The sequence below is a fragment of the Fonticula alba genome (genome assembly GCF_000388065.1).
Source record: "Fonticula alba strain ATCC 38817 unplaced genomic scaffold supercont2.5, whole genome shotgun sequence".
Lineage (NCBI taxonomy): Eukaryota > Rotosphaerida > Fonticulaceae > Fonticula > Fonticula alba.
The window spans coordinates 578,367-589,888 of record NW_009242975.1 but is presented as its reverse complement, the minus strand read 5'-3'; the positions used below and the strand labels follow the sequence as shown (position 1 = coordinate 589,888).

The window sequence follows — 11,522 nt, the reverse complement described above, 5'->3', positions numbered from 1 at the left end:
GGGGGGGGGGGGGGGGGCATGACGGCACCCTCTGCGGGCCGGGGGGGACCGCACGCACCCGGCCGAAATACGGCCCGAGAGGTGTGCAAAATCATGATCACGGGCGCGAGCTAGCGCGGTGGCGCTGCCGGAGCTCCCACCGTACCGGGCATTGTGCCGGTGTGTGAAATCTCGCTTCGCGATCGGCGACCGGGGGCCGGGGGCCGGCTGAAGGCTAGGAACTAATGCCGCCAGCGTGCGGGGCCCGCGGCAGTGTGAGTGCTCCGGCGGAAGGGGCCTTCAACAGGGTCCCCGAAGGGAGGCCGGCGGGGGCCGCCCGGTCGGCAGGTATCCTCCCCCCCCCCCCCCCCGCTCCAGACCCGCGCCCCTCTTTCTCTCGAAACGCCCCCGGCACGCCCTGCCTCCGGGTCTTTTTTTCGCCCTCCCTCGCCTTTTGCCCGCCTGGGGCTGCTGCCGGCTCGGCCTCTTGTCGGACGCCTCGCGACATCGGTGAGCCCCAGGCCCGCTTGTGGGGGAGTCTGCTCCGCATAGATCGCGCCTGCCCTTGACAATGGCCGAGCCCGAGGCCCCCCCTCCGCGGTGGGGTGCTGATCATCCTCCGCAGCGGGATGAGCCCATGCTACTTGATGCGCCTGAGCCGGCGGCGGTGACCGCCACCGCCGCTGCCGGGTTGGGATCTTTGGCCGACTCGCCGGTGGCCGTGCAGGCCGGCCGCCTGCTGCAGGAGCTCCACCTGGCGGTGCAGCCTCTGTCGACCCTCTCCTCGACCGATCGCGGGCTCCTGGCCCAGGAGCTGCTCCAGCTGGCCGTGTCGACCTCCGACGAGCAGTCCATCTGTGCGTGTCGCCGCCGCGATCCTCCCCACGATGTCCCTCACACACACACACACACACACACACACACACGCACCAGGCCCCTCCGCCCGTTTTTTTCCTCCCCCCCCCCGAGGGCAATCCATGCTCGCCTCTCACCCCCGGGTTCTTTGCCTCCGTCCCCGGCACGCAAAACATAGCCCACCTTTTTTCGGTGCTCTTTGCCCTGGAGCCGGACTCCGTGGACCGAGGGCCCTGGGTGGACAGCTCGCCCGAGCAGGGTCCCCTTGCGGATTCGACCAACCTGACAGATCTGGCCCCGCTCTCGGCCCTGACTGGGGCGCCCCTGTCCAGCGCTGCCCGAGGGGAGGCCGGCTTGTCCGGGCCCCCGGCACGTGCGGGCCACTGTGCGACCACCCCTGCTCGCCGGGTATCTCTCTTCAGCCTGCTCCTGCCGCCGATCGTGCCGGGCGTGGGGGTGGCCCCGGCCCCCGGAGGCACGGGCGGCATGTCCTCCGCCCGCTACATGTCCCCCCTGGACAGCCACTTCCCGACCCTCTTCCAGATCGTGTCGCACTGTGTCCTGGCCCACCCGGCCCGGATCCGGCCCTTCGCCGGGCACATTGTTGTCCGTGCACCCACCATGTGTCCTCCTCCTCCCCCGCCCCCCCTTTCTCTTTCTTTCTTTCTCTCTCTCTCTCTCTTCTGCTTGGCTTCCCAATGTAACCCCTGCGTTTGCGCCTCTCCCCCCCCCCCTCCTCCCCGGTCCCTCGGCTGCCTCCATGGTAGTCCGTTTGCAAGCGTGCCTTCCTCCGGCACAAGGCGTCCTCTCGGGCACAGGCCGCCGCCCTGGAGCCCCTGGCCGCCCTGGTGCGTGCAAGTGCCTTTTTCTCGGCCGGACCGGCGGTCAGCCCGGGCCGTCGGCCGGCCGGTGCCCGGCACCTGGGGGATTTCCCCACCCTGCACAATGTCATGGACTTCGACCAGGATGATGCTCTGGGTGTGCTGCCCATGGATGAACGCGATGCCAGCCTCTCGCTGGCCCTCAACGCGCCGGTGCTCTTTGAAGAGTGCGTACCCGGGCATGGCAGCCTCTCGTGTCGGGCTCGGCCCCCTCCCTCCTCCCCCTCCCCCCACCCCCTCCCCCCGCCCCCTTCTCCCCGCTTAGCCCCCTCACACGGATCGTCTGCCCGCCCGGGTCCCTCCCTCTCCCACATGCTCCCTCGCCTGTGGTGCACAGGCTTCGCGCGCATCTTTTCCAGGCGGCCGCCTCGCTGGCCGCCGGGCCGCTGGCCAATTTACTGCGATTGCTGGGCCTGCTGGTGCGCTATCACTCGGATCCGGTGCTCTGTCGTGCGCCCCTGTCCGAGAGCTCGGGGCCCCCGGTGCCGGGGTATGCGCTCGGCTTCCCGACGCCCGGCATCGAGGCCCTGGTCCGACGAGCCATCAACGCCATTGATGAGGTGCGTCGCTCGGGGGGCATGGTCAATTGCCGCCCTGGCTTCCTGGCTCCCGACCGGGGTGCGATGTGCTGATGCTGCCTCCGTCTGCTGGCTCTGCCCTCCGGGCGCTGGTGCGCCCGCGCACAGGAAATCTCCAAGCGCACGCCTCTACATGCCATCATCGTGGCCTCGCTGTGTTGTTTGGATCACATTCTGTGTGTGCATTCGGACCTGGTGCGCGAGCTGGCGCCCTTCATGCGGTCGCGGCGGAATCCATCAGCCGCCGCCGCCGCCGCCGCCGCCGCCGCCGCCGCCACTTCTGCGGCCGGCTCTCCGGACGACTTGCACAGCCTGGAGGCAGCGCTGGACTTGGCCGATGCACGGGCGTGGGCCGGCGACAGCCCGGCCGGCCCGGCCATGGTGCACTGCGTGGAGGAGCTCTTCGAGGTGGTGGTCCGCATCCTTGTGCACTATGTGACTCTGACCACGGAGCCAGGGGCCCCGGGCCGGTCCCGCGTCGGCCGGGCCGCCGGCGGCAGCGCCCTGCGCCTGGATCTCCTGTGTGCCGCGCTTGGCATCCTGGCCCGCCACAGCCATGCCCTCTTTGGGGATCTGCTCCTGCGGGCGGAAAGCCCCAGGACCCATGCCGCGGTGAAGGATGAGCCCCAGGCGGCGCCGGATGCCGCCGGCACCGGGCGCATTGTCCACCTGCACCGGCTGCTGCTGGAGCACTTTGTGGTTCGGCATCCGAATGCGCGTGTCCGCCAGTTGGCCTCGGCGGCCCTGGCCTCCTGCCTGGCCGAGGCCGGGTGTCGGCTTGGGCGCTCGGCCGGCACCTTCGCCTCGGACATCGCGGTGTACCGGGTGCGCAGCGGGCGGGGGCGCGGGGGAGGGGGGGGGGTCTGCCTCGCCATTCGGGCTTTCTTGGTGTCGCTTCGGCTCGGCGCGCGCATTTTCTTTTGGCCCCGCATCTCCCTCCCTTTCCGCCATGCTAACGGCCGGCGATCTGGGCCACTTTTCGCCGGTTCCATGGAAGGTTCTGATCACCGGGTTCTCGGAGCTCCTGGAAAACCAGGCCTCCTCCGTGCGGCTCATTTGCGTGGCCCTCAGCGGCTTTGGCTACCTGGCCGAGGCGTCGGTCCGGCTGCTTCCTCACCGTGGCGACTTGCGTGCCATCGTACGAGCCAGTCTCAGCAAGGTGGAGCAAATATTCTTCAGGTGCGCCGGGAAGGGGCTCACCCAGGGGCCATGTCCCCGCCGGCCTCCGTCCCCGATGTGACTCACCGCTGAATGCCCCCCCCCCCCGCCTCCCCTCTGGCCGACGCCAAAAACCCAGCGGCGGCCAGTTGGCCACCGGGCCGGAGGACGACCCGGCCGGCCAGCCGCACGGCCCTGGCCCAGGATCTGGCGCCACGTCGGCCCTCAGTGGGTGGCTCAATTCCCGGGACCGGTACTCCGGGGATTTGGCCCCCTTCGCCGGGGAGTGTCTGGCGGCCCTTGGTCGCCTGCAGCGGCCGCTGCGCTTCGAGCCGGCGCCGACGGCCCCCGGCGGGCCTGGTGCCGGGCCTGGCGAGGACGCTCTGCTTGCGGGGCGCCTGCTGTCTGCCTCGGCCAAGCTGGCCCTGGTGGTGGTGACGCACCAATTGTCCCTGGCCCGGGCCGGGCGCATCGCCTCGGCCCTGAGTCTGGCGGAATTCCTGCACCACTTGCTGCATGGGTCTCTGCCGGGGGACCTGGTGCCGCCGGTCCCCGGGGCCGATGTGGCAGCCGGGGCGCCGGCCGCCCCGGAGTGCCCGGATGCGGGGGCCGCCTCGCGGCTTGTCGGCACGCGTGTGGAGGAATTTGCCTCCTTCAGCCGACGTGTGTGCGAGGACTCCCTGAGCTGCACGCGCGCTCCGCTGGCCATCCTGGCCCGGCGGCTTGGGCCGGCGGCGCACTTGTCGGCCGCTCGGCTCGGGGCCTCATCCGACGGTATGCCCCCCCTCCCTCCCCCCCCCCCCCATTCCTGCGGACCTCCCGCCCCTTTCTGGCCACCCTGCCGGGGCCTCTTGCTGACCGATGTCCCCTGCACCTCCGGCTCTCCTGACAGAAGGGGCCCCGGGCGCGGCCACCGATGGGCACATCGATGGTGCGATGCGCGATGCCTCGGCCGAGCGCCACTACGCCCCCTTCTGGGGGCTGCTCTTTGCCGGGCCGCCCCGCTTGCGATTTGGCTCCCTGGCTCCGGCCAGCGTGGTGGACCTGCTGTGGGATGTCACCGCGCGGTGCCTCTTCGACCGGTATTGCCGGTCGCTGGCCGATGCCTTCGAGGGTCTCCTGCGTGGGGGCCCCGGCGATGCGGCTTCGACTCCGGTACTCCCGCACCTGCCCCTCGCCCCCCTTCGCCCCCGGGGTCTCCCCCTCCCCCCGCCCCTCTCTCTTCCTATACCTGTCCCAGAATGCCGCTAACTCCCTGCCTTGCTTCCCCCCGCCCCCCCCCCCCCTCACCGGGGTGTGTGCGCCACCGTCCCCGGCGCCAGGGCTCGGCCCACCAGCGCGAGCTGCGTGCCCTGTCGGCGCACGCCCGGCTGGTGGCCCCCCAGCTGGCTCTTTCGGGTGCCGGGTGGGACACGGTGCAGATGGTCTCCCTGCCGGCGGGCCTGTGCCAAGAGATTTTCCCCCCGGGCGAGGCGACTCTGCGCCTGGAAGCGCCGCTGAATGCCCACCTGCCGCGGCTCGTGCGCACGCTGCTGCCGCTCGGCCTTTTGCCCGACCATTTGGCCCTCCTGGACGACCAGGCGGCTGGGTGCGATCCGCCTCCCCGGCCGCTGGACCCCCTGTCCGCGGGGCCGTCTGGTGACGACCTTCCGCAAGGCAAGTTCCTGCCGCAAGTGGGCGGCCCTGCCGTGTTGCGTGTGCCGCACGCCTCGGCGGCCGATGCGCTGGGAGACCTGCTCCCGGAAACGGGGCGCGTATTGGCGGCGCTGGTCCTGCGCGCCGGGTCCCTGACCGGCTACTTCCCGGCGAGCCGCTCCGAGGCCGAGGGCGCCGGTGGCTCGGTCTGCTTGGGCTGCGCCTGTTCGGTGTCCTCGCCGACTCGGAGCCATGTGCTGGCCAGCTGCTCGGCCTCGCGGCCATCGGCCGGGGGGCCATGCCCGAGTGGGTCCTGCTTGGCCGACCGCGCGGCCACGCTCTGGCTGCTGCGCTTTGCGGTCTTCTCCGCGCAGCGGCGCATGCTCCAGGCATTGTCCGCCTCGGCCGAGGGGCCGCCATTGTCGGATGCCCGGGCGGGCGCGCCGGACGCTGGCGGGCCGCGCCAGCAGCACGCGGCCCAGGCCCCGGAGGCCGGCTCTCGGCCAAGCCCCTTGCAGCTTCGGCTGCAGTCGGCACGCGCGTGCGTCGAGCTGGTGCTGGCCATCCCCTGCGCAAGTGCGCTGCTTGCCCCGGGGCCCGGGCCGGGCCATCCGGGTCACCTTGTCGGGGAGCCGGGCGATGGCCACCGGGACTCCCCGCAGCAGCTGGCCGACCGCCTGGAGGCGGCCATGGTGGACGCCGTGTGTGTGGCCCTCGATGTGGCCATTCTGACCCAGCTGTCGGCCGACGGCGCGGTCCTGGCCTCGCGCGCGCTCGACGGTGCGTGGCATGATGCCTCCGGCCTGCTGCTCCCGGCCTCTCGCCGGCGCCCTTGCCTCCCTCCCCTCGCCCCTCGACACTGCCCCCGGGGTCACCATGCGACGGACCCTTTCTTCCTCTCTCTCTCTCACACACACGCACGCACGCACGCACGCACACACGCGAGTGACGCGCAGCCCTCGAGGCATGGGTTGATCAGGCAACCGGGGCGGGGCAGCCGGGCTCCGATGCGGCAGTCCCGCAGCGCAAGCTGGCCGCTGCGCTGCCGCACTTGCGCGACTTCTTGACCCTGTCGGCCGAGCACTTCCGCACCCGGCCTGGTGTCGGGACCGGGTCCCTGGAGGCTCTTGTCCGGCGAATTGTTCGCCTGATCGGGCGCCTTGGCGGGGCGGCCACTTGGGGCTTCTTCCGGGCGGCCGACGCCGGGCTCGGGGCCACGTCCGGCCTGGGGGCCCCGGCACAGTGGCCCGGTGGCCCGCATGGGGCCACTGTCGGGAGCCTGGCCTCGCTGCCCTTCGGCACCCACGCCGCCGGGGGCCCTGGGCGCGGTGTTTCCCTGGCCCGCCAGCGCTCCGCCGGGGATACGCTCGCCGGGGTGGGGGACCTTTCCTCCTTCAGCTCCTTCGCGTCCATTGGACCGGCCGCGGCGGCCGCCGGGCCGACTTCCTCCCTGTCATCGGCGGCATTGAATGTCGGGCACTTGCTCTCGGAGCGCCTTTGGCCCGGGGGCCGGAGCCGGGCAAATGGCCCGCCGGCCGGTGGCCCGGCCGGCCTGGGGCCGGCCATGACCGGCCACCCCCTTTCACGGCTGGCCTTGTCCCTGGTGTCCGGGGGGGACCACTTGGCCGATGCCGGGCCCGGGGCCGAGCACCTGCCGGGGCCTGTCCTGCCGGCCGGGGCCGAGGTGGCCGGGGCCCTGCGCGACCGGCCTCTCGAGGACTGGCATGCGGCCGGCGGCCGGATGCTGCTGGTGCTGCCCGTGGCCGAGACCGCCGGCATGCTCCCTCTACGGGTGGACCTTTCGCGGCCGAGGGTGCTGGCGTCCATTTGCCACTTCGACCCGGATGAGGGCACCGGCGGGCCGGGAGCTCGCACGTTCGCCCTGCGCCGGCGCCTGGTCCTGGGCCTGACGCGCTTGACTCTGGCCGCTGACCGGGTCCTGACGATGGAGCTGCTCGGCAGTGCCACGGGCGCCGCGGCCCCGCGGGCCAAGCGGCGCCGCACCGGCGAGACCGCCTCGCCGGACCTGCCCGAGGCCGAGGCCGATGCCGATGCCAGCTTGGATGCGGCCCGGCGCCAGGTGGCCGGCTTTGCCGGCCGGCCAACATGGCATGCGGGCCTTTGGGCGCGGCTTCTCCCGGCGCTGGCCTACCTGGCCGCTCACTCGCCCCACCAGGCCGACGACCGGGCCCTCTTCCTGGAGGTGCTGGCCTTGCTGGCCTCGCCGGCGACGGAGTCCGGCCCTGCTGCCGCCGCCGCCGCCGCCGCCGCCGCCGCAGATGCTGGTCCCTTGGCCGACCGCGAGAGCGGCCCCCTCTGCCAGCTGGATCCCCAGCTGGGGGACCGGCGCCTGGCCGGGAGGGTGTCCCTCGCGGCCGGCATGGCACCCGGCCACCGGAAGCGCCTGCACGCCGAGGCCGACACCGGGGCCGAGCCCCACACGGACGCGGGCCCGGCTGCGGGCGGCCTGTTGATTGGCCAGCCGGCGGCCGACTGCTCCCATGCCTGGGATCGGGCCCTGCCGGACTTGCTGGGCCTATCGGCGGCCGAGGCCTTCGACCAGGGGGCGGACCACCTGCAGCGGCCCCAGCCACCCGGCGAGTGGGCGGCCCTCCTGGCCGGCGTCCCCTCGGCACCCGGCGCGCGCTTGGTCAATGCCCCCGACGGCCGGGTCCCCTCGCGGGTCGATGGTGCGCAGCTTGTCCGGTCGTGCCTGCTGTCATTGGCCCGCGCGCCGGCGCGGTATTTGGGCCGCGCGGCCGACGACACCGACCAGGAGCCTGCCGATGGCATGCTGGCCGAGGGGGACTTCCGGCTGGGCGATCGCCTGGCCCAGGTCCAGCAGCTGGCCTGCCGGGCACTGGGAACCGTGTTCGCCCGGTCGGTGGCCAGCTCCGATGCCGGTGCCTTTGTTCGGGTGCGTGCTGGCCCCCTGCTCGGGACATGGGTGTTTGTGGCCTGCCTCCTTCTCGCCCTGCCTGCCTGCCTGCCTGCCTGACCTTCTGCCCGCCGCAGGTGATGCTCTCGTCCGGCGATGGGGCCCCCGACTTCGATCTCTCCGGGCGCACTGTGGAGTTTGTCTTCCAGCTGCTCAATCACAGCGCGCACCCGGCCCCGGCTCGCCGAGTACGCCCTCGACCTTTGTCGCCCCTTCCGTTTGGCCTTCTGCCACGCACGCGCGCGCGCGCGCGCGCGCGCGCTTTCTCTCTCTTTCTGCTTCTCTCTTGGCCAGCTGCCGCCCAATGCAGCCGGGGGTGTTGCTGCTTTGTCTTCTTGCCTTTTTTTTTGCCACACGCCTTTCTCACTTTACAGCACGCTTGCGCGCCTCGCTGGTCGGCTCGTCGGGCGGGCTTCCCCTCCACGAAGAATGCCGCCCTGTCGGCCCTCTCGCACCTGGCCGGTGTGGTGGAGGCGGCCTTCCTCCCATGGGGCCCGGGGGTCCAACTGGAGGCCCTGGCCTCGAAGGCGCCCTGCGGCATGGTCCCGAGGACCTCCGGCACTTCCCGGGCCTCGCTCTTCGAGAGCATGGTGCTCGACGAGGCGCCCCCCGTGGCCGAGCAGTCGGCCCACCTGCCGGCGGCCGTCTGGCTGGCGGACCTGCTTCGGGCCCTGGAGGCCTTGTATGGGGATGCGGCGCGGGATGTCCTCCCGGCGGCCGACGGCTCGGCCGAGACGGCCTTCCGGCGCTTTGTCCAGCCCCAGCGTGTTCAGTGGCTGGTTCTCCTGACCCTGGCTCTGCGCCAGGTGCTGGCTCTGAGCTTCGGTCTTGCCGTCGGTGACGGCTCGGAAGCCGGCAGCCCAGGTGCGTGCTCTTCTTGGCGTTGCTCCTCCTCTCCACTCTTGCCTCTCAGCATGGGCACCGGTCGCCTGCCGGGAGGCCCGCCAATCTCGCGAGCTCGCCTCTCGGGCCCTGACCCCCCCTCTCTCCCCCCTCCCCCCTTCGCCCCTCCCTCCCACACACACACACACACGCACACCATCCGGCCAGATTCTTCGGCCGAGCTTCTCCACGACCCGGCCCGTCAGCTGGCTGGTGCGCTGTGCGCGCTCCTCCATCTCGGGGTGCTGGCCGGCGACGATCCGGCAGCCGACTTGCGCCGGGACTCCCTGCTCCCTGATGCGGCGCCCGGGCCACTCAATCAGCACACGGTCGGCTTGCTCCTGGCCCGGTCCACCTGCCCCGGGGATCTGATCCGCCTGCTGGGCGCGCTGGCCGTCGGGTCGGGGCCCCTGCCAACGCGGACGGCCCAGGGCCCCGGCGCCCAGGATGCCGATCCGCTGGCCGCTCCCCGCGGCCTGGCGCGGGCTGTCCTCGCGGTTCTCGGGGCTGGCGGTCCGGGCTCCCCGGTGGCCGAGCCTCTGGGGGCCATTCTGACGCATGACCTCTCGGCCCTGGTCGGGGGCCGGCCCTTTGCCGAGTACTCCGTACGCTGCTTTCCTCCTCCCGGGCCGGCTGCTGGCACTCCTGCCGGGATCTGGCCCACGAAACTGACCCATTCCCCACCGCCTGCCCCTTTCTCGCTGCTCTCCTGCTCCCCCTGGGCCCGGGCCTGCGCGGGACAGGATTCCCTGGCCTGGTGCCTGTCGGTCGGGCTGCTGGAGTTCCCCGCACCAGGATGTGTCCTCGGCACTTGTGGCCCTTTGGCAGGCGAGTCGGGATTGCTGCTGACCACGGCCCCCTGCACGCCGGGGGTGCCCTGGCCGGCGCGCCTGCCCGCCCTGCTGGACTTCGACCACCCCCACCAAGCCCCGCTGGCCCTGGATCGCCTGCTGTCTGAGGCCCTGCCGGACTTCGACCAGCCCTCTGGGCCTGCATTGGTGGACTTCCACCGTGCTCTCAGGCTCCCGGCACCGGCGGTGCGCCCGGCCCCCGGCCAGTCCCTCGAGCCCCTGCTACCGGGCGAGGCCTTCCTCCGCTGGCCATTCGCTGTGTTCTCACCTCCCTCTCGCCCTGCCCCTCCTTTTCTCTCTCTCTCTCTCTCCCCCTCTGTGGCTTTGATCAGGTCGCTTTGATGGTGGAGCTTCTGGGCTTCATCCATGCGCAGGCCGCCTGTCCGCCCCGCGACCCGAGCCAGGTGGCAGGATCTCCGGTTCGTCATGCGTCTGCCTGCTTCCTCGCTTGCCCGCCCGCCCGCCCTGTCGCCCTCTTTCTCTCCCCGCCCCCGGGGTGCTGTTGCCAGCCGGTTCGCCACTTTTCCCTCCGCCGCCCGCCTCACCTCCTGCCCCGACCGCCACCCCACTCGCCCCCGACCTTCCCCCACACATCCAGGACATCGACACATCGCCCCTGGCCCGGGTTGCCTTCTTCCTGACGGGGCACCTCCTCGGGCACCTGTGGCTCGAGCTCGGGCCGAGTGCCGGCTCGGCCGGCGAGGCAAACGACCCGCTGGAGCATTGGTGCACCGCCGCCGGGCGGCTGCCGGCCCTCGGCCGCTTGCGGTCTTGTGCTCAATGCGACCGGGGCCCGGGGCCTGGGGCGTCGGAAAGTCCCCCCCTCCCACCGGTGTTGGTGGCACTGGTTCAGTCATGCCGCGCCGGCTCTGGGCCCTGGCGCCACGGTGTGCAACAGGCCTTCGCCACTTTTGTCAGCCTGGCCGAGGGGGCCCATCCGACCCCGGGCCGGGGCCTGCTGCCTCGCCAAGGGCTTGTCTTGCTGGGCCTGTCGGCGCTGACGCGGCTCCCTGGGCGGCCGCTGGGGTACCTGCTGGCTTCGCCCACCGCCAGGCAGGTGGACTTCCTGGCCCGGCATGTGGCCCGGTTCCTGCTGTCCACCCTGCCGGCGGACGTTCCCCGGGCCAATGTGCCGGGGCTGCTGTTTGCATGCTGCCGGCTGTCGGCCGCCGCGGCGGATGACCTCTGCCAGGCGGTCTTCGGGGCGGCCCTCGACGGGAGCCCGGCCGGCATGGGCTCGAGGGCCGGCCTGCCGGCGGACCCCCTGCTCCTGGGCGATCTCTATCAATCGGTGCACCTGGCCACGGCCCGCGAGGCGGGGGCCTTGGGCGCCAATTGGGCCGACCCCGGGTCGCTCGGGGCCGGGGAGCTGGGCCTCCACCGGCCCGCTGGCGAGACTCGCCAGTGCGACCTGCCCAACGTGCGAGCTCGCCGCGTGCCCGCTGACCGTGTCCGAGCCGACGTGGCCCTTGATCCGGACACCCTGGCCAATTGCTTTGCCCTGATGCCGGATCTCCTGTTGGACCTGCTTGCGGGCGCGTCGCTCGGGGCCGCGGCTCCCATTTGTGGGCTTCCCCCCGGGCTGGGCAGCGCCTCGGGGCCCTGGAGCGCTGGCCTCTCCCTGCCGGGGTCCCTCGAGAGCCTCGGCGACCCGGCCCCCCCGGTCGATGTCGGCCGGCAGCGCCTCCTGCATGTGGCCCGCCTGCTGGTCGAGCGATCGATCGGTCAGCCGGCCAGCCCCGCCGCGTGCGCCCTCCACCCCGGC

General features: G+C 72.4%; 1 protein-coding gene across 1 annotated transcript in view; it reads left to right on the top strand.

Moving 5' to 3' along the window:
• Nucleotides 1-550: 550 nt before the first annotated feature.
• Nucleotides 551-11,522, top strand: part of H696_03321 (hypothetical protein) — a gene marked incomplete at its 5' end in the record, with an annotated part of 26,134 nt that continues 15,162 nt past the window's right edge. The window contains 16 exons of the mRNA XM_009497179.1: nt 551-836; nt 1,013-1,440; nt 1,602-1,882; nt 2,053-2,275; nt 2,402-3,118; nt 3,291-3,472; nt 3,591-4,225; nt 4,344-4,606; nt 4,774-5,866; nt 6,043-8,003; nt 8,102-8,212; nt 8,453-8,888; nt 9,075-9,511; nt 9,650-9,943; nt 10,090-10,176; nt 10,356-11,503. Coding sequence (XP_009495454.1) covers nt 551-836; nt 1,013-1,440; nt 1,602-1,882; nt 2,053-2,275; nt 2,402-3,118; nt 3,291-3,472; nt 3,591-4,225; nt 4,344-4,606; nt 4,774-5,866; nt 6,043-8,003; nt 8,102-8,212; nt 8,453-8,888; nt 9,075-9,511; nt 9,650-9,943; nt 10,090-10,176; nt 10,356-11,503 — 8,582 coding nt within the window. The remainder of the gene's footprint in view (nt 837-1,012; nt 1,441-1,601; nt 1,883-2,052; nt 2,276-2,401; nt 3,119-3,290; nt 3,473-3,590; nt 4,226-4,343; nt 4,607-4,773; nt 5,867-6,042; nt 8,004-8,101; nt 8,213-8,452; nt 8,889-9,074; nt 9,512-9,649; nt 9,944-10,089; nt 10,177-10,355; nt 11,504-11,522) is intronic.